The 27,561-nt window shown below is 39.9% G+C and overlaps 1 protein-coding gene across 15 annotated transcripts in view; it reads right to left on the minus strand.

Moving 5' to 3' along the window:
* The window catches only part of LOC106095618 (uncharacterized), a 161,665-nt gene that overhangs the window by 56,023 nt on the left and 78,081 nt on the right, over window positions 1–27,561 (minus strand). For 13 of the 15 annotated variants that reach the window (XM_059363830.1, XM_059363841.1, XM_059363839.1 and 10 more), the window contains 3 exons: window positions 21,414–21,522; window positions 18,604–18,731; window positions 6,451–6,567 (listed from right to left, as the gene is read on the minus strand). In XM_059363830.1, coding sequence (XP_059219813.1) covers window positions 6,451–6,567; window positions 18,604–18,731; window positions 21,414–21,522 — 354 coding nt within the window. The remainder of the gene's footprint in view (window positions 1–6,450; window positions 6,568–18,603; window positions 18,732–21,413; window positions 21,523–27,561) is intronic. The other 2 variants (XM_059363845.1, XM_059363844.1) reach the window with 1 other exon arrangement.

The raw sequence follows: 27,561 nt of genomic DNA on the forward strand, positions 1-27,561 counted from the left end.
CGCAATTATTGTCCAATTTAGCTGAAATATTGTACAACGGCTTTATCATACGTGTCGAAAAGGGCATGAATCGGTTTATAGCCTAATGCAGCTCTCCTATATGCCGATCTCCCTATTTTACTTTTTCAGCCCCTAAAGTGCGAAATTCTTATTAGATTTGGCTGAAATTTTACACAGTGACTTCTACTATGGTCTCCAATATTCAGTTCAATTATGGTCCGAAATTAACCATAACTGGATATTGTTCCAATAATATAGCAATTCTTTTCCCTTATCCTTTGTTTGCTTTAAAAGAGATACCGTGGCAAGAGCTCGACAAATGCGATCCATGGTGGAGGGTATATAAGATTCCGGCCGAACTTAGTACGGTTTTACTTGTTAAATATTCGGATGACAAAAAATTTAACTTTTTTCCATAACATTTCGATTTTCATTAAATCTTAAAGACACCTTGGATATGGTACTTCTATACCAAACCTTTGATATAAATATTCCCCTCTTAAATGAAATTTTTCATTTTATTTACACAACTCTCATTTAAAAGTTGTGGTCCGATGCTGTGCATATTCAATGCAACTGCTGCTGTTGGTGTCACTCAAAAACTCTTTAAAGTGTTCACGTCAAGTGCACCTACCACTCGTAATGATTTATTTCATTGGCTCATGATTGCATGCACACACACATACATCGAATGAGAGTTCAACACATTGCATTATAGTACAACTCAACTGAACTCAGCTCGGCTCTTGACAAATAATGATGGACTTTAAATGTAAAAAACAATAAATTCTCATTAAATTAACCCAGGCGTTCTTAATCGAGCCTAATGCCAGCTGTGACAAATGGACAAATTTCTTCTTTTTCTTTTAGTTTTTCTGTTGCTTGGCTGTGTAAAGCGTTGACTATGGCAAAACATCTCGGTCAAGTATTTGGTTTGACAGAAGGCAACACTGCAACAACACAGATACGATAGTTAGTTGATGGCATGCAACCGTAGAAAGAAAGCTTGAAAGGAAGGAAGATTGATGACGACGTTTCCTTTGGCATGTGCTTGAGCCGCTTTAGAAAGAGTAACAAATGCTTCAAAACTCAAACTCACACATATAGCCATAGCAGAAGATACAAACGCTGACACACACACACACACACTCACACCCTACTTCTAAAAGTGGACTATGCAATTCGATATTGCCCAAATTACAAAGCATTAGCAAGCAAGTAGGTTGGACAAGTCTTCTGCAAAAAAAGAAACAAGAAGAACAAGAAGTAGCAGTCGTCGTTGTCGTCGTCGTCTCGCCAACCATCATAGTCTCCATGTGCCAAAGGGGGTTTACGGTTCGAAAGATTCTTGCACAGAACATGCGGACATGAAACAGCTGGCTAGACTCCTACCAATATACCGAAAGCATGCGACCCAAAGCCAAGCAAGACGTTGCTCTAAATCGCTACTAGCCAACAACCACTTGAAATTTATAAGTCCCCCCATAATCTATAATCAGACCAACCACCACATGGACATGTACATTTACACATGACAGCATGGACAAGCATACAAATTGCAGGCATTGTTCACAAATATTGGGAGGAGGAACTTATTTTGTGAGCAAACAGAAAAAAGCAAATCCAGTTAAAAACTTGGCACCAAAAAAAAAATTCTTTAAGAAATTTGCCAACAACTTCTATAATGAAAGCCTTTTCAATATCTTTCAACTAGCCTTTTTTTACAGAAATTTGTTAACAATTTTATAATAAATGTTTGTTTCTTCTTTATAATTTATCAACTAGCCTTGTCCCTTGGTAACTAAAAATTCTAAACTTTCTAAATTTGTCTTGACGTTCCACCCTTGTAAACATATACATTTGATACACTTAATCGATAAATACACAAACACCATTCAACATCAATTGAATGGCAAGCAGAGACTGAGACTGACATAAAAATGTGAAAAAAAAGAAAGACAATGGGATAGCAAAAAAAAAGAAAAACAAAATACAGCACAGCAACATTTATCGCAAAACAATTTTTTTTATGGCAAAACTACCTCTTCATTTTACATCGAGAAAAACAAAGAAAAAAAGAATAAAGGAAAAATTTGTGAAGAAATTTCGAACAAAAAGAATTTGTGAAGAAATTAAAATGGAAATCAATAAGACAACAAAATACTTGCTTTTGAAAACAAGGCTTCATGTTTGTTCTATCCATGCATGCATGCATGCATAAAATCATTCCGAAATTGCTATGCAATATCAACAACAACAACAAAAGTCCCTAGGAATAGGAAACTTAAAATGGCTCATATTTAAATTGAGTTACACAAAAATATTACGCAGAGCTGAGACTCAAAACTGTCAAATTTTGTATAGAAGAGTTATTTTTATTCAATTATTTGTCACAATTAAGCATCGTTTTAAATAATTTAGCAACATAACTAAAATAAAGAAACTTTTCGTAGAATATTGGCTTCAAGCTATTGTCGTTAAAAAAAAAGGAAAATACAAGTAAAAAGGCGTTAAGTTCACCCGGGCCGAACTTTGGATACCCACCACTTCGGATATATATGTAAACCACCTTTTGTCAAAATGTGGTGAAATATGCATACCTTATGCCCCTTAGCAGCTATATCGAAATATGTTCCCATTTGGACCAATTACAAAATAAGTACAAGTCATTGTTCAATTGTGTATGACAAAATATTGATCTTTTTAACAGCTTTATCTAAAAATAAACTGATCTGAAGCATATACGACCCGGATGTCGAAAAGCCTAACATAAGTCACTGTGTCAAATTTCAGCGAAATCGGATTATAAGTGCGCCTTTTATATGGACAAGACTTTAGAGCGAGGCATCGGTCTATATGGCAGCTATATCCAAATCTGCACCGTTTTGGGTCAAGTTGCAGAACAATGTCCAAGAGCCTAACACAACTCACTGTTCCAAATTTCGGCTAAATCGGGCAATAAATGCGCCTTTTATCGCCCCAAAACCTTAAATCGAGAGATCGGTCTATATGGCAGCTATATCCAAATCTGGACCGATCTAGGCCAAATTCAAGAAGGATATCGAAGGCCCCAACTCAACTCACTATCACAAATTTCGGCGACATCGCACAATACATGGGCCATTTAGGGGCTCAAAACCTTAAATCGAGAGATCGGTCTATATGGCAACTATATTCAAATCTGGACCCATCCATGCCATATTGCAGAAGAATGTCGAGGTGCTTAACATAACTCACTGTCCCAAAATTCGACGATATCGGGCCCTCTTATGGGCCCAAAGCTTTAAATCAGGAGATCGGTCTATATGGCAGCTATATCCAAATCTAGACCGATCTGGGTCAAATTGAAGAAGGGTGTTGAAGGACCCAACACAACTCGCTGTCCCAAATTTTGGCAAAATCGGACAATAAATGCACTTTTATGGGCGCAAGACCTTAAATCAAGAGATCGGTCTATATGGCAGCTAAATCCAAATCTGGACCGATCTGGGCCAAATTGAAGAAGAATGTCGAGTAGCTAAACACAACTCACTGTCCCAAATTTCAGAAAATCGGATATTAAATGTGGCTTTTATGGGCCTAAGGCCCCAAATCGGGGGATCGGTCTATATGGCAGCTATATCCAAATCTGGACCGATCTGCGCCATATTGAGGAAGGATGTCAAAGGGTCTAACACAATTCACTGTACCAAATTTCAGCAAAATCGGATAATAAATGTGGCTTTTATTGGCCTAATACCATAAATCGGCGGATCGGTCTATGTGGGGGCTATATCAAGATATAGTCCGATATAGCTCATCTTCGAACTTAACCTGCTTATGGATAAAAAAAGAATCTGTTCAAAATTTCAGCTCAATATCTCTAAAGACTATAGCGTGATTTCAACAGACAGACGGACATGGCTAGATCGACTTAGAGTTTTACGCTGATATTTCGATGTGTAGCAAACGGAATGACAAAATGAATATACCCCCATCCTTCGGTGGTCGGTATAAGAAAATACTTTGAGAAAATACTGAAGTAATGGTCCCTCGGCTAAACAGAATAAAGGCGTCTATCCCTTCTAGACCAGAAAAGGAAGTGGAAACTACGGAGGATATAGACATAGCGGATCAAGAAGGCTCTGAATGACTCGCTTGTGTCAGCATGCCCTAGTGCCAAGCCAAGGTGCAAACAGTGACCGCCATGGTTGACCCCAGAGCTGGTTGGTCTAAGCAAGGACTGCAAAAAACTCTTCAACAGAGCAAAAGCCACAAGAGCACCACACGATTGGGACATCTACAAGGCTGAGCTAAGAAAATATAAGGGCGAGCTGAGAAAGGCTCAGAAAAAATCCGGGATAGAATTCTGCAGCTCCGTGGAGGATACATCTGTGGCCTCTAGGCTAAGGAAGATTCTGTCCTCGAGACCTATTACAGTGGTGTATATTCAGAAGTCAGAGAATGTATGGAAAATGTCTAGTGAGGAAACACTAGAACTACTCGTTGATACACATTTCCCGGGAAATTCTCCAATAGACAACGTGGCGCCAGAAGAGGTTGTCTCTGGTAGGCATTCGTGGGTGGCTATTAGAGAAATTGTGCCTGAGTCGAAAATCCTTTGGGCGCCAGGCCCTGATGATGTATCACCGGTTGAATTACAAGCTGTGTCTGATAGACTTATTCCCTGACTTAGGGAGATATTCTCTGCTTGTATCAGAATGTCATATATACCTATGGGATGGAGGGACACGAAGGTCATTTTCTTTCCGAAAGCAGGAAAACCTTACCACACGAAGGCGCAAAATTTTCGTCCATTAGTCTGTCATACTTTATGCTCAAGACTCTTGAGAGATTGATAGAAACATATCTTAGGGCAAAGATCTCTGGAGATCGCCTGTCGCGGCAGCAGCATGCAATTAGCAAAGGCAAATCCACTGAAACAGAGGTATAAATCCGTGCAAGACAGAAGTAGTTCTTTTCAGCAGTAGATACAAGTCGCCTACAGTGGAACCTGTCTCCTTGGGTGGAGAGAATGATCCATTTACAGAAAGCGCAAAATACCTGGGTACTTTGCTGGACAGGAAATTGAACTTCAAATCCAACATTTTGGAAAGGGCAAGAAAGGCAACTCTTGCCCTATACACCTGCAAGAGAGCCATTGGCAAAAGTTGGGGGGGCTTAGACCGCGTGTCATGCATTGGGTATATACTGCAGTTGTCAGACCTATAATTCAGAAACAGGCCCGAAGGACAACGAATGATATATGGTCACAAAGGGGGCTGTGGGCATTCTAAAACTATGTGGCCTAATCTAGACTTGAAGAGGTCTACTGCTTTGCTGTCATTGGCTAGAACAGACGTCTCAGTCAGTGTGACCGTCATGACAGGTCACTGTCTAATGGGAAAACATGCTGACAGACTGAAGGTTGCCAGCAATGACTTTTGCAGAAGCTGTGAGGACATCGAAGAAGAAAAGAGTATACAACAACTTCTGTGTGTATGTGTTCCGCACTAGCAGTCAGTCAGAAGAAGTTCCACTTTGGGTTCTCATTTCTTTCAGAATCTGCCTGATTTAGCGGATGTGAACATTCGAAAGTTATTGGGCTTTTTAAAGCGATCTGTATGGTTCGACGATAGGAACTAGAAGAAGAACCTTCCTTCTTCTGTTCCTGTGGTATTACAATGGACGAAAACGTCTAAGTGAGTCTGATGGCAAACTGCCACTTAAACCTAACCTAACCTAACCTAACCTATTCCAAGAACTACCAAAGACTCCTGAAAAAGTCCCGATTTTGTGTGTTTTATGGGCAGGTGGCAACATTGGACTGTACTTCTTCAAAGATGATGCGAATCGTAAAATAATTTTGATTGGTGAGCGCTACCGTGAGATGATATTTAATCTTTTTTGCCCAAAATGCAAGAGCTTGACTTGCATGACATGTGGTTTCAACACAAGACGGTGCCACATGCCACTCAGCATGCATAATAATGGGCATTGCATTTTTCACCGGGTTTTGGGATTTTGACGAAAGGTGATTTACACGTATACCAGAGGTCTTCAAATTCTTCAATAAAATTAAAGTTTCATGGATAAATTTTGATTTTTTTTTTTATTTTATCAAAAATTTCTTATCGATTGCTGAAAAACAGTACGAGACCAACGATTATTAATTCAATTTCCTGCCCCAGACTCTTCTCATATCTATTTTGTGGTGTAACTCAATCTAAATTGAAAAACCAAATCTTAAATTTAAATAAAAACAAAGACAACGGGTATTACCATTTAGGAATAGGTAGGGGTGGCCAAAGGATGTGGGGAGGAGGGGCACATAATTTCAATAAATGGCTAACGCACACTCACTTACACAACATACACACACACTTACACAGTTGTATACTTGGTAGTGTACGAATAATTTTTAAAGCTTTGTTTTTCTGTTGTGAACGCACCGATTGGACGTTAACATACCTGTTTGGTTTCCGGTCCATCCACTTCCGTTGGTATAGCAAACGCCCGTCCATTGGGCACAGCTGGGGGACCCTCCGATTTGCTGCGTCTCGAAGGTGTGCCATTCCGTTCTTCCGACTGTATTGTGAAAATGAAAGCAAAAATAAAACAAAACAAAAGGGAAGAGAGTGAAAAGAGGAGAAATCGCATTAACATCATTAAAATAATAGGGAGCAGCTAGAAAGCACTCCGACACACACATATATATAGACAAAGACCAACACATTAGCATTTAAGGCTTCTATACGGTTTCGGTTGTTTTTGTTTGAGCCTCAAAATTAGCCCTTTCATATGAGAACACATGTTAAGTATGGCAGGCATTTAAATTTAAAAAGGCGAAACATACAAAAAACAGCGACGCATGAACTTTTTTGCATTTAAAAAGCCATGTCCTTTAAGTGTTAACAAGGCATAAATTTCATATTCACAAAAAAAAACACACGAGGCGAAACGAAACGAACGGCAACAAAAATTCCAATTTTATGAAAAGCGAGGCGAGGCTAAAGCCAGTATGGGTTTGAGAGTGTGTGTGTGTGCCAGTGTATGATTGTACAGCAAACATGTGGTCCTATATATGATGGGCAATAAACACAAATACGCCCTGGGTTCTGCTCACACACTTGTGCATGGGCTGCTGTTGGGCGAGACAAGCTAAATTGTTGCTATCACAAATATTATGAACATGTACACAGCTGCTTGTCCCCTTTAACTCACCGCACCAAGCACCCCTTCACATTACGTTTGGACAGCTTTTGCCGTGTTGCTGTTCCTTGGCCTTTTATTGCCCTGCAATAAAATAATAAAACCCCTTCGCAAACTACCGAAGTCAGGTGGCAGCAACCAACTTCAGATTGTTTGTTGTTTTCGTTTTGTTTTCAAATTTCTGAAAAGTGTTGTTGCTGACACAGACAAGGACAATGCAATAAATTAAGGTAAAAAACTATTTTTTAACCTGGCCATATAATAAACAGCTTCTATTCAGAACGAAATGTCAACATACTATTCATGGAAAAATTCCATTGAAAACACTCCAGTGTGCAGAGTGTAATGCGAGCGAATTTTGAGATTTTCTCTTTTTTTAAATTGGTTTATTGAGATGCCAAGAACAATAACAGCAGCATGTCGAGTCATGGTGTAGATTTGTAGCCATGAACGAATTTCAAAAGCTTATTATAATTAACAATTAGTGTTTTTTATGTGTGTGTATTCTTCAATTTAATGAAATAGTGAAAGAGTGCTCAAAATTCTTCAACGACATGAATGGAATGCAAGTTTGATGTCAATATGCAAAATTCCATCCACAAGAGAGAAGAAGTAATTTTTTGAACTCCTCATGCTAACTTCCATGCTAACTTCGGAGAAGAATAACGCCTACCAGATTCTCTATGAGTCAAAAAGGAAGATTTGATTATTTGGTATCTATGTTACATTTAGGAAATAAACGATTTAGGCTATACCACATTTTAAAGTAGGAAGTCATTATAGACTACAAATTGCTTAGTGTTCACATCGGTCGTTCACTTGTTGTGAGAGCTTTATCAGATTTTCTATCGATTTGTAGAATACTAAGCACGGAAGTCACAACAAAACTCAACAAGGACCATGGTATCGTTTCTAAACGCCATGGTGGTAGTCCAAAGAAAATTCAACAACACCTGAAATGGTTCGCCCAGTGAAAACTCGAATTCAATGATATCTCAGCCGTAGTGGCATGGGTTAAAATCTGAAAATATCCCATGAAGGGATGCAAAATATGTTGATCAGGTAAGAGCGTGCTAACGTATGGCAAACCTGACCTTTTTATACCCTAGAGGAGTCACATTTGATTCTATAGATGAGTCATACATTTTTTGCATAAGAGAGCTCGTAGTCCTATGTGTCCTATTATGATACGGAAAACTATACTGACCTCATTCTTACTTAATTTCAGTAATAGCCTCGTCTTCTCACGATCCGAAACTCTCCATAGGATTTTCGTCGTCATATCGATGTTACACAGTGTTACATTCGCGTTCGTCGCCCATGCACTAAACTTGGATTGCGTCGCCTCGAAAGACTTCGGGCTAACCAAGTTTATTGACGGTAGTCCTCTGGCCTTCACTGGCAAATCTTCAGCTTTTTTATTCTCCCTTACTCCGCTGTGACCCGGCACCCGAACGATGCGAATTATGCCATCCTTAGAGAATGCGTTAATCTCCTTCTTACACTCCAAGACTGTTCGTGACTTTACCGTCTTGGTTGTAATTGACCTGATGGCCAGTTTAATGCCCCTAAAGATATTCATACTCTACGTCCTATGGGCAGGGCAGCCTTCGGTTTAACCAAGTTTATTGACGGTAGTCCTCTAGACTTTTCTGCCAAATCGTCTGCTTTTTCATTCCCCCTTACTCCGCTGTGACCCGGCACCCAAACGATGCGAATTGTGCCATCCTCAGGGAAGGCGTTAATCTCCTTCTAACACTCCAAGACTGTTCGTGACTTTACCATCTTGGTTGTTATTGACCTGATGGCCAGTTTACTGCCCCTAAAGATATTCATACTCTACGTCCAGGCGTTAATACCACACCACCTCACGCATTTCTTAATTGCCCAGAAATTCAACTGCATGACCATATTATGGTTAGGCAGTCGAATACAGATCTCAGTCTCTGGGTTTTCAATGTAGACCTCCAGGCCAACTCTGTATTCTAGCAAAGAACCATCTGTGCAGCATGATCTTCCTTAGTTCCATCAAATTCCCTTCCTCGTACTCGACATCAAGTGTCATCTCAAGCATTCGATTGGAAAACTTTTCTATTCTTTCCAGGTTTTATCACCTCGATTATATCGCGATGGTTTGACATGCTCCTATCCTCTCCTTTTAGTTTAATAGCCGCAATGGCTTCCTCACACTTAATTTGTATGTCTACGGGTCGGATGCAAATGCAAATTTTGCCCATGAACATTCCACTAAGGAACAGAAGCAAACTTCTCACATATCAATGAGTGCAGTCCGATTCAAGTTCAAGCTCAATGATAAAGGGCCTCCTTTTTATAGCCAACTCCGAAAGGCGTGCTGCAGTGCGACGCCTCTTTGGAGAGAAGTTTTACATGGCTTAGAACCTCACAAATGTTGCCAGCATTAGGAGGCGAAAACCACCATTGAAAATTTTTTCTGATGGTCTCGCCAGGATTCGAACCCAGGCGTTCAGCGTCATAGGGGGACATGCTAACCTCTGCGCTACGGTGGCCTACGAGTCGGATATCTAGAATAATCTTCAGTGCCCTAGTGGACGTGGTACTCATCGCTCCGCCTATGCCAAGACAACGTATTCTCTGAACCTGTATTGTATTATCCTTACTTTGCACTGTTTCTCCATAGTAGTCCACCATACTACTGAGACGTAAGTAAATATTGCTGTAATCACTCTCTTGCATAGCCAGTGGAATATCCTCGGATTCCATTTCGACCCTACAGCCCGTGTACATAGTGCCCAACATCTGTGAGCCTTCTCAGTACCCTCCTAAAGAGAAGACTGAAATCTATCTGTTCACGAGGGTGGCAAAGGTGGGTCCATTTAACGCACCACATTTCCTCAATAGAACGATTTAAAACTTCAGGTAAGGTTTTTGTTGCTGTAGCCATATTAGTATGTGTGTAGGTAGCGATCATCGTCAAACAAGCTAGTTCCAGTCCATAAGACCGATTTTCGCGGGCCATTGGTGCTTTAAATGCACCAATAACTCGCCTTGTCATATCGAGTATCACAGGCACTCAGTATTAAAGCAAGAGCCGATGCCGCTCGGCCTATCTCTAAGACTCTCCACTCAATACCGCCGACTGTCCGCTACCGCAATTACAGCTATCGGAAGTTCTCAGTGGAGCTTCTCATTACGACGAAGAGAACTCCAACCCGTGTTGTGCTCATATTCATACCGTGCCGAGTAATAACCTATGTCAGGAACCCAATATTGAATTCGCCGAACTCTTGCATTGTCATCTAATGGGCCATGCTACATGAATAGTAAGAAGCTAGGAAGCTGGATGTCTGCAAAAAAGACCTAGAAATTAAGTTCAGCCGGTCCGAACTTTGGATACTTATCACCTCGAATATATACATTAACCACATTTCGTCAATGCTGCAGTGCGACACCTCTTTGGGGAGAAATTTTTACATACCTCACAAATGTCGCCAGCTTTAGGAGGGGATAACCACTGCTAAATTTTTTTTATTCTCGAACCTTGGCATTCTGCTTCGTAGGCGGACATGCTAACCTCTGCGTTACGGTGACCTCCATATTTATGTCATGGGACCCACAATTTATCCACCTGTTCCTTAGCATATGGTTTATCCAGTCTTTAAGGGTGGACGGTACTGTTCTAAGGATTGGATCAGTGTGTCGGTCCGCCTATTGTTAAACGTCCCCTCCATGTCAATGGCGGTATAATCCATAACGCCAATATGTACGTCTTGGAATCAAAGGACTATTGTTTTTTATGCACAACCTCGTGCAGGGCAGTCTCCCCTGACCTTCCCTTGGCATAGGCATGATATTTGTAGCTGAGCAATTCGATGGATGTCCTACTCTTTTTCATGGTATCCACAATACTTTCTATGATTTTGAGTAAAAAGGACGTTAGGCTTATAGGTCTTTAGGCCTTTGGTGTTACTAGCCTCGCCGTTACTAGCCTCGCCGGGCAATATTCGAAGATTCCGGTTTCTCCGTAAGTCCCGTCGTATCCTGTGGAAAATCGGGTTTCCTCAAAAGCCTAAACATGTTCTCGTTGGCTTTGGTCTCTGGTCTCCTTATCGTCTATTAACTTTTCAGTTTGGACATGAGTTTTTGGGAGAAACTTTTTTACCTTAACGGTGTTATTAACGCTGTCGTGCTATCGTTTTGCCGCTCTAATAACCTTATTATATTCTTTAAGCCACGTCTAATGCCCATCCCAATAAACTTCGGCTTTTTTACGTCGTGCTGTGTTGTAAGGTCTGCGGACCTCTTGCCCAATGTTGCGAATCTCCCTGGTCACCAGGGTTTTTCTTGTAGTAATTACGCCTTTTTAAGAGTAAAACGGGTGATAAATGCATATAGGAGATATATCTAAATCTGAATCGATTTTTACCAAAGCTGGTAGCGTTTGTCTTTGAGCTTAAAAAAGGGTATATGAAAAAATTCCTGATGATTGGATAAGAAATGCGATTTCCACCTAAATTACAAAAAAAAAAAAAAAACAACAGACAGACTATCAGCACATAAAGGATATGCAGACAGATGGAGATGGCTAAGCCGAATCAGAAGGAATTTCTGAGCCCAACTATACATTTTATCACACGCACAGTAGTCGTGCAGGTTACAGTTTGAGTTTTTGTAATAAAATCCAAAAAAATGTGTTCTTAGTTTACCATTTCCATGCTAAGACCTTCTCAAACTTCTCACATACGAATGCTTTCCAATTCAAGTTTTGTGTAGCCGAGTCCGAACAGCGCGCCACAGGGCGACATCTATTTGGGAAGAAATTCTTACAAGGCTGCTATGCAAGCAAACATGACATAGTACACATATGTCGACTTTTTTAGGAGCGGATAATCCCGCTGAAAATTTTTCTAATGTTTAAAGTCATAATAAAACAATACGTGCAAAATTTCCGCCAAATCGGACAATAATTGCAGCTTCCGGTGGCTCAATTTGTCAAATCGGGAGATCGTTTTATATGGGAAATATCAGGGTATAGACCGATTTAGACCGTAATTAGCACGGTTATTGGGAGTCATAGCAAAACACTCTGTTCAACATATCTACCAAATCGAAAATTGCGGCTTCTAGGGGTTAAAGATGTCAAATCTAGAGATCGGTTTATATGGGGCCTATATATTCCTTAAGATTCGGCTTAGAAGGCCACTGTAGCGCAGAGGTTAGCATGTCCGCCTATGACGCTGAACGTCTGCATTGAATCCTGGCGAGACCATCAGCAAAAATTTTCAGCGGTGGTGTTCCCCTCCTAATGCTGGCAACATTTGTGAGGTACTATGCCATGTAAAACTTCTCTCCAAAGAGCTGCCGCACTGCGGCATGCCGTTCGGACTCGGTTATAAAAAGGAGGCCTTTTATCATTGAGCTTAAACTTTAATCGCACTGCACTCATTGATATGTGAGAAGTTTGCCCCTGTTCCTTAGTGGAATGTTCATGGGAAAAATTTGCAATTTTCATATGAGTATATAGACGGATGTGGACCACACTTAGTATGGTTATTGGAAGTCATTAAAAAACATTTTCGTGTAAAATTTCAGCTAAATCGAACATTGCAACTCCCAAGAGCTGGATATAGGACAAATCTGGATATAGGTTAATATTGGAGCTATATCAGGTTATAGACCGATTTGGACCGTACTTGGCACAGTTTTTGGAAGTAATTAAAAAACACTCCGTGTGAAATTTCTAGGGGCTCAAGAAGCCGGGTATTAAGAACGGTTTATATGGCAGCCATATCCAAATCTGAACCGACATGGCTCATTTGCAATCCCCAACGACCTACATCAAAAAGAAGTATGCGTGCAAAATGTCAAGCGAATATCCTCATTCCTTCGAACGGTTTCGTGATTTCGAAAGACGGACGGACATGGCTAAATCGGCTCAAAATGTCAAGACGGTCTTGCAAACGGAATGAATAGATTACTATACCCCCTTCCTATGGTGGTGGGTATAAAGAGCCAAAACCAAATGAACATACCATCTCATAAATTTCAAATACGTTTCTGCCGCTTCATCATAATTCACAAAAACAACGTAAAACAAACACCTTTCAATGGATACGAGTTTTCATAAAAAAATTTGTTTTGGTTTTTTTTTGTGTATTCAAACGAAATAGTAATGATGGTGTTGATGATGATGGCATAATGTCTCTTTCAAACTTTTCTAAATGAGAGATGTGCTGCAGTTGCAAGGCCTCGAGCCAAACTAACGCCGTACTTAGGAGAAACAACAAAATAGTGATGCGCCCTCCCCATAAAATAAGAATCATTCTTTAAGACTGAATACCAAAGAGGAGGTCTTGAATTGCCAACGGCTGAAAAGATTTAACAGCAACAAGACAACAACTGCTGCACTGCAGCAACGTCATACAACAGTTGCAAAAACAACAACAAACAGCTTAACTAAAGAAGATGGCTGGCTCGAAAAGATGAGACAATAAAAAAGCGACACAAGTATTCATAAACTGAAAAAATGTTTGAAATTTATAGAAAAACAACGGCATTATTTAGAACAGAAATGACAACGTCAGCACCAGCACCAGCACCAGCTTTGGCATCAGCTTCACTACCAACTACAGCCGCCTAACTGCATTTTCAAATGGAAAGCAATAGAAAGAAACAGCGGCACCAGCAACAGTGGCCATAGCAGCAGCAATAGCCCCAACCCTTAGAACAATATCAGCAGCACAACATGTTTAATGGCTGCTACACAAACACACACACACAGAAGCAAACTAATAGGCATGGCCATAGCAGCCACAGACAATGTCAAGCACACAGTAGTCCTAGCTAAGGTTTCTTCGACCGCAGTACATAAAAAGTACACACCCACACCAACACAGAATTGCATGAATGCCAAAAACACTGAATAGTTGTTGCCTGATAGTTGATGGATGGATGTAGGTATGGGTGGAAACTGTGAATGATGGATGCATTGCAGCTCATTGTATTGCACCGCGAGATATGAGATACTTAAATTTGAATTTGATAACGGAACAAAGTAACCACCGCTGCCACAAACACAACGGTGGTTATAAGACCAGAACACATGGCATAAATGGCTATACTGGACATTGTTTGAATAGTTTGGGAAGATGCACTCCATTCAAATCGATGAAGATTGAAGATTTAAAAAAAATCCGTTTGTAACACCTCGAAATAATGATCTGCGATCCCATAAAGTATATATATTCTGGATCGTCTCGACTTTTTGATTCGATCTAGCCATGTCCGCCCGTCCGGCAGTTGAAATCACGATAGAGGTCGAACGCCTAAAACTAGCCTCTTGAAATTTTGCACAGATACTTTATATTGATGTAGGACAGGGGATTGCGAATGGGCCATATCTGTTCAGATTTGGATATAGTTCCCATATAAACAGATCTCCCGATTCGACTTCTTGCGCCCCTGGAAGCCGCAACAGTTAGTCAGTAAGTGCTGTCCAATTCAAGATTTAAGCTCAATTATAATTGGCCTCCTTTTTATAGCCAAGTCCGAACGGCATGCCGCAGTAGACAACACTTTGGGGAGAAGTTTTTATATGGCTTCTATGCATGTCATAGTATCTCAGAAATGACATGGGAGTGAGAGCAGAGACAACGAAGAACATGTTGGGACTTTTGATGAAAACCCATATTCCACAGGATACGAAGGGACTCACGGAGACAACGGAATCTTGGCATTTGGCCTTTGATCGAAGGTTTATAGTAATGGAATTTATGGAGAAGACATCCTTGAGGAGCTTCAAACCATCTAAGTCACCCGGACCTGATGGAATATTTCCGGCGTTCCTACAAAAAGAGGAAGATTATCTGGCGCCTCTTTTGGCCAACACTTTCACAGCGTGCCTAGGTCTTTCATATACTCCGAAACACTGGCAGGAGGCAAGGGTGGTGTTTATACCCAAGCCCGGCAAGGCAAGTTATGCGACACCAAAGGCCTACAGGCACATCCTTTCTACTGGAACGTATAGTGGATACTATGATAAAGGGTATGACATCCAACTGGTCAAATACAAACTGCATGCCAAACAGACTGCCCTGCACGAGGTTGTGCATAAAATAGAAGAATCCTTCGATGCCAAAACGTACACACTGGCGGTATGCATTGACATCGAGGGGGCTTCTAACAATGTGCGGACCGACACACTGATCCAATCCTTAGACCAGTACCGGGTGAACCCGGTCCTTAGAGACTAGATAAGCCATATACTAAGGAACTGGTGGATAAATTGTGTGTCCCATGGCATAAATATAAGAGAGAAAGTAGCACAGGACAAGCCATTTTACCGCCACTTCTATGGGCGACCACCATAAATGACCTATTACGGATGCTGACTGAGGAGGGATTTGAACCCGTTTGCTAAGCAGACGATGTTATAATACTTCTATGCGGTAAGGATCCGAACGAGCTATGCACAAGTGCCGAAAGGGTCCTACATATGCGATATGTCTGGGCTAGACCCAGAGGTTGCAATGTTAACCCAGAGAAGACTGAAATATGCTTGTTCACGTGGAAGGCAAAGGTGGGCCAATTTAACGCACCACCTTTCCTCAATAAGACGATTTCGATATCTGACAAGGTCAAATACTTAGGTGTGATCTTGGACAGGAAACTGAATTGGAAGTGTCACATTCAGAAGAGTACTGAGAAGGCTTACAGATGTTTGGCACTATGTAGAAGGGCCGTAGGCTCAAAATGGAGCCTGAATCCTTGGATAGTCCACTGGCTCTACAGAAACGTGTCTAGACCAATACTTACTTACGCCTCAGCAGTTTGGTGGACAGCTATGGAGAAAAAGTGCAACAGAAGGAACGTACAACAGGTTCAGAGAACATGTTTTCTTGGCATAGGCGGAGCGATGAGGACCACGCCAACTAGGGCACTGGAGACTATTCTAGATATCCGATCCATTGACATACAGATTATGTGTGAGGCAGCCACTGCGGCTATGAGACATAAGGCGATGGGAGAATGGAGAATTGCGCCCTTTAGAGGCTCAAAAAGTCAAGACGCAAGATCGGTTTTTATGGCAGCTATATCAGGTTATCTACCGATTTGAACCATACTTGGCACAGTTGTTAAAAGTCGTAGCAAAAACACATATATATCTTTCAACCGTAGCGCAGAGGTTAGCACGTCCGCCTACGGCGCTGAACGCCTGGGTTCGAATCCTGGCGAGGCCCTCAGAAAAAATTTTCAGCGGTGGTTTTCCCCTCCTAATGCTGGCAATATTTATGAGGTACTATGTCATGTAAAACTTCTCTCCAAAGAGGTATCGCACTGCGGTACGCCGTTCGGACTCGGCTATAAAAACGAGGATATGTGAGAAGTTTGCCCCTGTTCCTTAGTGGAATGTTCAGGGACAAAATTTGCAATTTGCATGCAAAATTAAAGTCTGTCTAAATTTGAAGATAAGTGCTATCTATTAAACGTATTACGTACACTCGGTGGTGTAGGGTATTATATAGTCGGCTCCGCCCGACTTTTGTCTTTCCTTACTGGTTTATGTACGTATTTCCTTTATCCATTAATTTAAATAATCACAGCCCAATTTTACCCAAAGATCATTCACCTATTCAAATGATGGTCAGTGTAGTTATAAGAAAACAAGTAAAAGCGTTCGGCCGGGCCGAATCTTATATACCCTCCACCATGGATCGCATTTGTCGAGTTCTTTTCCCGGCATCTCTTCTTAGGCAAAAAAGGATATAAGAAAAGAGTTGCTCTGCTATTAAAACGATATCAAGATATGGTCCGGTTCGGACCACAATTAAATTATATGTTGGAGACCTGTGTAAAATTTCAGCCAATTCGTATAAGAATTGCGCATATTGGGGCTCACGAAGTAAAATAGAGAGAACGATTTATATGGGATCTGTATCGGGCTATAGACCGATTCAGACCATAATAAACACGTTTGTTGATGGTCATGAGAGGATCCGTCGTACAAAATTTCAGGCATATCGGTAATAATAATTGCGTCTTCTAGGGGTCAAGAAGTCAAGATCCCAGATCGGTTTATATGGCAGCTATATCAGGTTATGAACCGATTTGAACCTTATTTGACACAGTTGTTGAAAGTAAAAATAAAATACGTCATGCAAAATTTCAGCCAAATCGGATAGGAATTGCGCCCTCTAGAAGCTCAAGAAGTCAAATCTCCAGATCTGTTTATATGACAGCTATATCAGGTTATGGACCGATTTTAACCATACTTGGCACAGTTGTTGGATATCATAACGAAATACTTGGTGCCAAAAATTCATTCCAATCGGATAAGAATTGAACACTCTAGAGGCTCAAGAAGTCAAGACCCAAGATCGGTTTATATGGCAGCTATATCAGGTTATAGACCGATTTAAACCATACTTGGCACAGTTGATGGGTATCATAACAAAACACGTCGTGCGAAATTCCATTTCAATCGGATAAGAATTGCGCACTCTAGAGGCTCAAGAAATCAAGACCAAAGATCGGTTTATATGGCAGCTATATCAGGTTATGAACCGATTTGAACCATACTTGGCACAGTTGTTGGATATAATAACGAAACACGTCGTGCAAAATTTCATTCCAATCGGATAAGAATTGCGCCCTCTAGAGGCTCAAGAAGTCAAGACCCAAGATCGGTTTATATGGCAGCTATATCAGGTTATGGACCGATTTGAACCATACTTGGCACAGTTGTTGGATATCATAACAAAACACGTCGTGCGAAATTCCATTTCAATCGGATAAGAATTGCGCCCTCTAGAGGCTCAAGAAGTCAAGACCCAAGATCGGTTTATATGGCAGCTATATCAGGTTATGGACCGATTTGAACCATACTTGGCACAGTTGTTGGATGTCATAACAAAACACGCCGTACAAAATCTTGTTCGAATCGGATAAGAATTGCGTACTCTAGAGGCTCAAGAAGTCAAGACCCAACATCGGTTTATATGGCAGCTATATCAAAACATGGACCGATATGGCCCATTTACAATACCAACCGACCTACACTAATAAGAAGTATTTGTGCAAAATTTCAAGCGGCTAGCTTTACTCCTTCGGAAGTTAGCGTGCTTTCGACAGACAGACGGACGGACGGACGGACGGACGGACGGACGGACGGACGGACGGACGGACAGACGGACGGACATGGCTAGATCGACATAAAATGTCACGACGATCAAGAATATATATACTTTATGGGGTCTCAGACGAATATTTCGAGTAGTTACAAACAGAATGACGAAATTAGTATACCCCCCATCTTATGGTGGAGGGTATAAAAAACACAACCTTGAGGTGATTAGCAAGTAAGATATACATTAAGCATAAAGTGGACGGACACATTGCTACAAGACACTGTTACAGATAGATGGATGTACTTACTCTGGGCATACGGTTTGCGGCATTGTTACGTGCATCTGTGTATTCGGACCCTATAATGAACTCATGCGATTTGTAGGCCAATTCTGGACATTTTTTTCTTCGGGGTAATGGTGGTTCATTCGTTGTACCTAGAATGTTAAGGCAAGAGAAGAGGAAAAATGGAAAAGGAAACAAATTAAACGAATAAGCATAGCAACAAATATCATATATACGTTGTAAGAAGGTCTCTTCTCTCTCCCTTTCAGCCTAAATATGCATCCGTTTTAATGTTAATGGCAAACATGGATGCTGTATGGATGTAAGTACATACATAGCATATGAGGAGTCATACGTTAAATAAACAAACGATATATCAGCCAAGGTAATTGCCTACGCAGAATTTGAAACATGATATAACTTATGCATCGTATACTGAATGTTAGGTCGAAATAAAGTTTTTCTACTCTAGACCATGCAAACTAACCACTTTGACTACCCAGTACCTATCCGTCCGTCCAAAAAAACCCGCCTCTTGTCCTCAATCTATCGAAGACCTATGGTCGAATGAGTACGAATGACAAAGATTACTGTCATCCGCAAACGAGTAGATCGGATTCGATGTCTGACCCAACAGATCGTTGAAGAAAATAAGAAAAAGAGAAGGAGAAAGAACAGAGCCCTGGGGTACACCTGCGGTCAATTTATGCTCATTGGATGAGAACCCATCTATAACAACTCGAATAGTGCGATATCTGAGAAAGCTCAAAATAAATCAAACGAAGCCATTACCGACACCAAATGCGACAAGCTTTGATAGAAGTGCACCGTACCAGTGCCTTATCAAATGCCTTGGAGATATCTAGAGCCACAACCTTACTCCCACCAAACTGGTGGATTGAGCGACTGTTGGACTGAGCGAATGTTCCGACAGAAGTGCCATGAGGTCACCCGTAGAGCGATTTCTACGGAAGCCATACTGTTAGTAGCTAAGAAGGCCATTAGACTCTAAATACCTCACTAGATGGTGATTAAACATGCTCTTCATAACCTTGGAGAGAGTGAAGCATATCGCAATTGGCCGATAATTCGCAGGGTTGTTTGCCTCACCCTTCTTGGGTATTGGCTGAACGTTCGCAACCTTTCAACGCGCCGGGAAGACTCCCGCACGATAGGCAAGGTTGAAAAGGTTGCGTAATGGGCGAGCGAAGAACACTTGCGTAAGACAAGATTTGATATTTCTTCGGGGCCCGGTGATTTATTTACGTCTAGATTCTCGAGACGTCTAGATTCTCCACGAATGCGAAAAAATATTTGGGGCATGACGCCAGATACATTTTCGATTGAGGGAAGTGGTTGATTGCTATCCAGCAGGGAAGAGTTCCCTGCAAATATATCAGCCAACAGGTTAGCATTATCAACCGGGTGAGTGAACGTTTGATCATCTTTAACAAGAGTTGGAATACATGAAGAACTACCCTTTACTCTTTCACGAACGAACAAAAGCTCTTACTTCCTCGTGTAGAAGCAAGAACCTTAGCAGGCAGACGCTGTTCGTAAAGAAATTTCTCGCGCCTAAGCAAATTGGCACACGAAGATCATGCCTACAGATATCGAATGAAAGATATATATGGAAGCTATATCTACATCTGGACCGATATCAATGAAATTTTGCACACATATTGGGACGTCAAAAAAACACTTTGTGCCAAATTTTGTAAGGATCGCATCAAAATTTTAGCTTCTCTAGCTTTTAAAAGGACTTTTCGAATGAAAGATATATATGGGAGCTATATAAAAATATGGACCGATTTCAATGAAATTTTGCACACATATTGGAACGTCAAAAAAACACTTTGTGCCAAATTTTGTAAGGATCGCACCAAAATTTTAGCTTCTCCAGCTTCAAAAGGGCGTATCGAATGAAAGATATATGGGAGCTATATCTAAATCTGGTCCGATTTTTTTCAAAATCAATAGCGTTAGTCCTTAGGCCAAAAAAGTGATATGTGCAAAATTTCGTAATGATTGGACAACAAATACGACCTGCACTTTGATTACAAGAATACATGGACTCACAGACGGACAGACGGACATGGCTAAATCGAATCAGACAGTGATTCTGAGCCGATCGGTATACTTATCAATGGGTCTAGATCTTCTCCTTCTTAGCGTTGCAAACAAATGCACAAATCTATAGTACCCTGTACCACAGTGGTGGTGTAGGGTATACATATACACTTTATAAGGTCGCAGATCAATATCTTAAGGGTTGCAAAAGGAATAACTACATTTCAGATGCTTCCCCTCTCGACCCCCTCCCCACTCAACTTACCGCTCGGGAGTTTTTTCAAATAAGTAAGTTTCTTTGGCGCCCCTGTAGTATATTTTATTGATATGCTCTTTTATGGCTGTTACAGCCACGATATTGCTCCGACCTTTAACAAGTTTTTCAGTAGGGTCTGTTTTCTATCTCAATGCCTATTGAGATCAAAATCTGACCAGATTTAAACAAAGTTCACATTTATGCTGTTATAACTCTACATATTTGGTAGGTAGACGCAGTGTTATAGAGTTTTGTATAGTCGGCTGCGCCCTACTTGTGTCTATCCTTAATTGTTTTCTTTAAATTGTTGTATTGGGAAAATATATTATAAATCAATACGACCTAATGTGTACTCATACTTCGATATATATATCATATATATGTAAAGGGAGAGAGAGAGAGAGAGAGACAGTCATATATGTATGTATTATATGGCAGCAGATTGCTACATTATTTCTTGATTATCTAATATTGCATTAATGAAAATTGATGCTGATCTTGAACTTACCCACAAACTGATTTGGATTCGGCGCTGGTGCGCGTCGTACCACTTCTGGCCTTGAATTACCAGTGAACTCATGCCAACGATAAGTGCTCCTATACTCCGAGTGGAGCTGCTGGGGCCCAGTCAAATGAAACGAGAAGAAAAAAACCAAACGAAAATAGCATTGAAATATAAATGGTCCAATTTGTTTTTTTCTTTTATATATACTCTGTTTTTTTTTTCTCTTTTTTTAATATAAATTCCTTCCATGGACAACAAAAGGTGTGGAGGAAAAATATAAATGAAAATATGAACATTTTTCCTCCACACACACACACTAAGTCATTGTGTCTGTGTCGACATTGTTTCTGAGCCGGCATTGTGTGGGTGGGGTTAGCCATGGAAGGTCATTTTCTCACTTTTTTGTTCTTTTAGCATTTCAGTCTAAGTTTTCAGTGTAATTTAAGCAAAAGATAGGGTCACAAAGTTAGCATTTTTTTTTTATGTGAACTTTGGAAACACCAACTGATTGTTGCCTCACAAAAGACATTCATTATAAGTTTGCCATAAAGAAATCAACTTTGATACCTTGCCCAAGGGCAAGGAATGCTTGAAGCAAATTGATGCAAATAATGGTAGGGATATCAAATTTAGCCACACTACACACTGTGGCTGCATAATGGGAGAATAAGGGTAAATTGAACATTTTTATATCCAAGATGTTGTGGGATTAGGTAATAAGTAAAGGAAAATATTCAAAGCCATGTTTTGGAATAATAAAACATAAAGTCTAGAGCAGTGATCAGCACACTAACACAGTTGAAAATAATAAATTGTGTTTGTATGGAGGCAGTTAATCCCGACCAATCAACCAAGTGCAAGTGAATGCTTCGACCGAACGAAGGCACATGAGCTGCTTACACCATACGTGTGCTACTATTCATTTTTCCTATGTCCGCGGGCATGGGAATTTATGTGCGGTTGTGTGTTTATCACAATTTTCAAAAAAAAAAATTGAGAGGCTTGAGATAGGGGCATCCTTGGGCCTTTCGGTCATCAGCGTACATTCGATATTGCAGGAACACCGGGCAGTAGAAAAGGTTTGTTCTTGTTGGATTCCACACATTTTGATTGTGATGCTTCAAAAGATCGTCGATCGTGTTTATGAGATAGTCACAAGCCAACAGGCCACGAACGACCAATTCTGAGTGGTGCACCACAATTTGTTTACCTGAAATCTTCAGAGAAAATTGAACATAGTTGAAATGGAGACGAATCATTGTTCCCCATGGCAAAGTGAGCTCTCACACATCGACTTAAACCAGCGCCTTCTTGACTGGCCAAAACGTCGAAATCATGGTTGATGATCTCATTCCCGCACATTAAGAAAAAAAAGAGTGTCAACGATTTTCGTCGCTAAAATATGCTGCTGAAGCGTTCGATAACCAGGTTTTGGAGGTGTCTCAATCGGAGTGGATAAAGTGCTTCGACAATTGGTTTGAGCGCATGGAAAGTATATACACCATAATGGAGAGGAAAACCATTTTTGATGTAAAATATTTCGTATTTTCATTATTAGCCGAGAAATATTAATAGCAGCCCTCGTATCCTATGGATGTGAAGAAAACATATTTCACATAATTTGGTAATGTTAACTGCGCTATGAGGATACCACTACCGGTTCGAGGTCAAAATAGCAATAAAAAGCCATTAAAGCACGCAGGCAACCTGCCGAGAAACCATGTGCCAAATACAGAGAAAAAAGTTTGCCTTCCATCGCACAAAAAATATTAACCAGCTCATTGGGCGAGAGTTTCAGAAGTAAGATCAAAACGATATTGGGCCAAATTGGTGTTGCCAAAAACCTAGAAAATACACCATTTGCCAGATAATAGAAAAGTCTACAGAGACACAGATCACCAACTGTACCCTGCGTTTAAAGGTATTACACACCATGTCTGTCTAAAAAATTTGTAAGATTTTGCAGAATGGTCTTAGCTGACACCACTATCAGATAAAAACTCTTCATAACATTCAGTTTAAAATGAGGTTTTATGAAAGGAGTCAGCCTATCGAGCTGCTAGAGAAGCTTAAATGAAACGTCGACGTGAATTGAAATTTGCACACAATTACAATTTGGCAACAGAGACTCTCAGAGTGCGCAATAAATTCCTCCCCACTGTGCTGTGCGAAAAGTTATGGCAAATTTGCACGAAAAATTGTCTAAATTTTTATAGTTTGAAAAGAAAAGCACATCAATTGAAAAAGAATAACGCAAGGAAAACTTTAAACAAAGGAAGGAATCTAATGGCAGAGTCATTAGAGATAGACCAAAAGAGAAAAAGGGAAATTTTCTAAATTTCTTTATGATTTTTACTTCAAAAAACAAATGAGAAATGAGGTTAACTAGCATTTAGGATATGGCTTGTATAAAGGAGACTTTAAACTTGATTTTGGAAATTAAAAGTTTTTGTATACACCCTTGAAGGAAGGAAATGGACTATCTCGTCTTTCAAAATACCAATTTGCAACCCCATTAAGAAAATATGTGCTTAACGGCGACTTTTTCGTAGAAAAATAAAGTTCGTGTTAGCTAACCGGAACATTAATTTATAGTGGGGATAAACCTCCAGTCAACAAATTTGGTTTTTTTGTACACTTTTAAGGTAATTTAGAAGATATGACAACATTACGCAGCAATCAGCAATTAGAGTATTCGCGTACTCAAAATTTTGCACCAACTTTTACGGAATGCTGTTCGTTTTTTAGTAAGAGAAAGAGAGCGAAAAATATTTGGAGAGATATGTAAATAAGAGGTTACTCTTTTGCAAATTTTTACTGCATAAATACTCGAACACACCCTTATTTTATACAGCAATCGGTAAACAAAACACAGCTGTATTTATCGGAACGATAAGTCACTAACCGGCACCCATCTACCGGCTTATCGTTAGGATAAGCAATAAGCATTTATTCAGATTAATTCCTTTAACAAGAAGAATATCGATACCCTAAATTCTAACCGGAGAATGAAAAACCCGGGCTATGTATACCCATTTATATTTCTGTTCTTCCTTCTGTCCATAACGATTTATCCTATAAAGCTATCCGCATGAACATTTTCACAGATACTTCTTTGAAATGTAGGAGAGATTACAACTTTAAAACCAGTAAGGGAAGGCAATAGTCGGCCGGAGCCGACTATATAATGCCCTACACCACCAAGTATACCTAATACTTTTAATAGATAGCATTTATATCCAAATTTAGTCAGACCTATTGAAATATCGCATAGAACCTTATACGATTTTCTTACGATGGTACGAAAATTGTGTCTTCTACAGCCTTAAAAGTCGAAAGGCATAATAGATATATATGGGAGTTTTATCTAAATTTGATTCGATTTTAATGGGATGTCAATTAAACCATCTCATGAAAAATTTTGTGGAGATCGGACCAAAATTGTGGCTTCTACAGCCTTAAAAGGCCATATGGGATGAAAAATTATATGGGAGCTATATCTAAATCTTGACCGATTTTTATGGAACTTTACACACATATGAGGACGTTGAAAAAAAGCTCCATGCCAAATTTTGTAAGGATGGGATCAAAATTATGGCTACTGCAGCTTTAAAAGGGCATATCGGATAAAAGATATACATGGAAGCTATATATAAATCTGATCCGATTATGAAGAAATTTTGCACACATACTACGACGTCAAAAGAAGCACTTCGTGTCAAATTTGGAAAAGATCGCACAAAAATTGAGCCTTCTACAGCCTTAATAAATCAAATCGGAGTTAAGTTATATATGGGAGCTATATCTAAATCTGAACCGATTTAGATGAAATTTTGCACACATATTGGGACGTCACACGAAACATTTCATGCCAAATTTGGTAGAAATCGCACCAAAATTGTGGCTCCTACAACCTTAAAAGGCCATATCGCATGAAAGATATATATGGGAGCTATATCTAAATCTGGACCGATTTTAATAAAAAAGCGGCGTATACTTATCTGTGGGTCTAGCTCTTCTCCTTCTTAGCGTTGCAAACAAATAATGGCTGCCATACAAACCATGCCAACGATTTTACTTCTTAAGACCCTACCATACCAATTCAGCTGGAATTTGGTATGTAAACGCCTACTTAAACATTTAACACCTACATTAAATATGCTCCACATAACCCAATAAAGGGTGATTTTTAAACTATTATCTTTCTGGCAACACTGTCTACAAATATTATGCACGTTTCGTGTTTTGTTCCACTGTCAAACATCTTCAGTTTTGTTTTACAAACGAACAACGCTTATCAAAATGCGTGCTCTGTTAAGAAAGTTCATAAAGTTCATTTTTAGCTCAATGGCTACGTAAATAAACAGAATTGTCGATTTTGGAGTGAAGATCAGCCAAAAGCATTGCAAGAGCTACCAATGCATTCAGAAAAAGTCACAGTTTGGTGCGGTTTATGGGCTGGTGGCATCATTGGACCGTACTTCTTCATAGATGATGCGAATCGTAACATAACTGTGAATGGTGAGTGCTATCATGAGATGATATTCAACTTTTTTTGCTTAAAATGCAAGAACATGACTTGCATGACATGTGGTTTTCAACAATCGGACTACAAATCCTTGCGTAAATCTCAAAATGGCAAGCCGGGTTCGTCCGAAATTCCAAAGAAGAAAAACTAGACGTGGAATATCCCCGAAACAAGAAGAGATATAATAGACTTCTCACAAATTTTTTTGTAGGGATCCTTGATTTCTGTCCAGCAAAAATTTCGGAAATTGAACCACAAAAAATTTGGCAGCCCGAATAATTTTTTTGGAATGCCAAGGTAACCAATTTGAGGGCACTACCTAGAGCCGCCCGCAGCACCTAGGGCCTTTATGCCCTTCATCTCGACTACATCTCAGCTCTATTCATTAAAAATTTCAAAGAGTATTTTTTCCCCATCTCAAATGGCAAATTTTTCGATTCTATGCCACTCTGCGTCGTCAGCATTAGCAGGGTATATGAATTTTCTGATGTTCTTGCCATGTTTCAAACCTAGGCTTTCAGCGTTATAGGCGGATATGCTAACCTCTGCGCCAAGATGGCCTCCAATTAACCCACACTAAATGCAATCTAGCCCCTATTATCCAAACCAATCATCAAATCTCCTTCTGAGCTAAACCTGTAATGAAAAATCTTTATTGTTTTTGCCTTCTAATGTCATTTTATCCAAAACATATAAATAAAATCTTTAGCCAAAGATAATATCTAACCAATCTCCTTAATGCCCAACTACCCCTTCGTCCTGTTCGTCTATGACCAACGCCTTCTAGCAAAAACAGCATTTTTAGGAATTTTAGAATTTTTAAGCTATCGCAAATCATAAATACCAAATGTGGCTATAAAAAACGCTGACCTTCAGACAAAATGTCGTTCAGATATTTTTGTCTCGACCACTTTTCTCTCTCTTCCATCGTCCATGCTGTCTATTGCTAGGTAACGCACAATACATGCAAGTAATTTCCTTCTGCGGCTAAACGGAAAAATTTGTTAGGTAATCGTTCGACGAGGTTTCTTTCACCTTGAACTTCATGAATAAAAAATATGCCACAAACAAAAATTCAGACTAATGCGAAAAATAAATACCAGTAAGAGCGTAAATTAATTAAATACGAATAAAGTTAAAGTTAAAGTGGGCCATGGCAGAAATCATAATTTATGCATTATCATTACAATGGCCACAATTCAAGCATCACGACCGCCAAACCCTTCTGTGCGCACTATTGAGAAAACCAGGCAAAATTCAAGAGGCCTACTTTTAAAGAAACCCCTTCGCCAAAACTGCTCCTCCTTGTCGCAGACTACATATAAAATAAAACCAAAATAATGTTTACATTTAATTACGTCAAAATGTCTCGAGAAAATAATAATAGTTCTTTGTAAAGGACTTTGAAGCCTGTATCAAGAAAACTTACTTCGAACGCAGAATCTATTATTTAAAACTCAAAGTGTCTGTTTGTCCCGAATAGACTCAAAAACGACTGAACAGATTTTCTTCAAATTTTCACAGAAGCAAAAATAGGCTTTACCATTTTTTGATATCGGAAGGTGGGCGGACTCTCCCCCTTACCCCAAAAGCACCACCCAAAAATAAAAGTAGACCGATCAG

This window comes from Stomoxys calcitrans, chromosome 2, assembly GCF_963082655.1.
Source record: "Stomoxys calcitrans chromosome 2, idStoCalc2.1, whole genome shotgun sequence".
NCBI lineage: Eukaryota > Metazoa > Arthropoda > Insecta > Diptera > Muscidae > Stomoxys > Stomoxys calcitrans.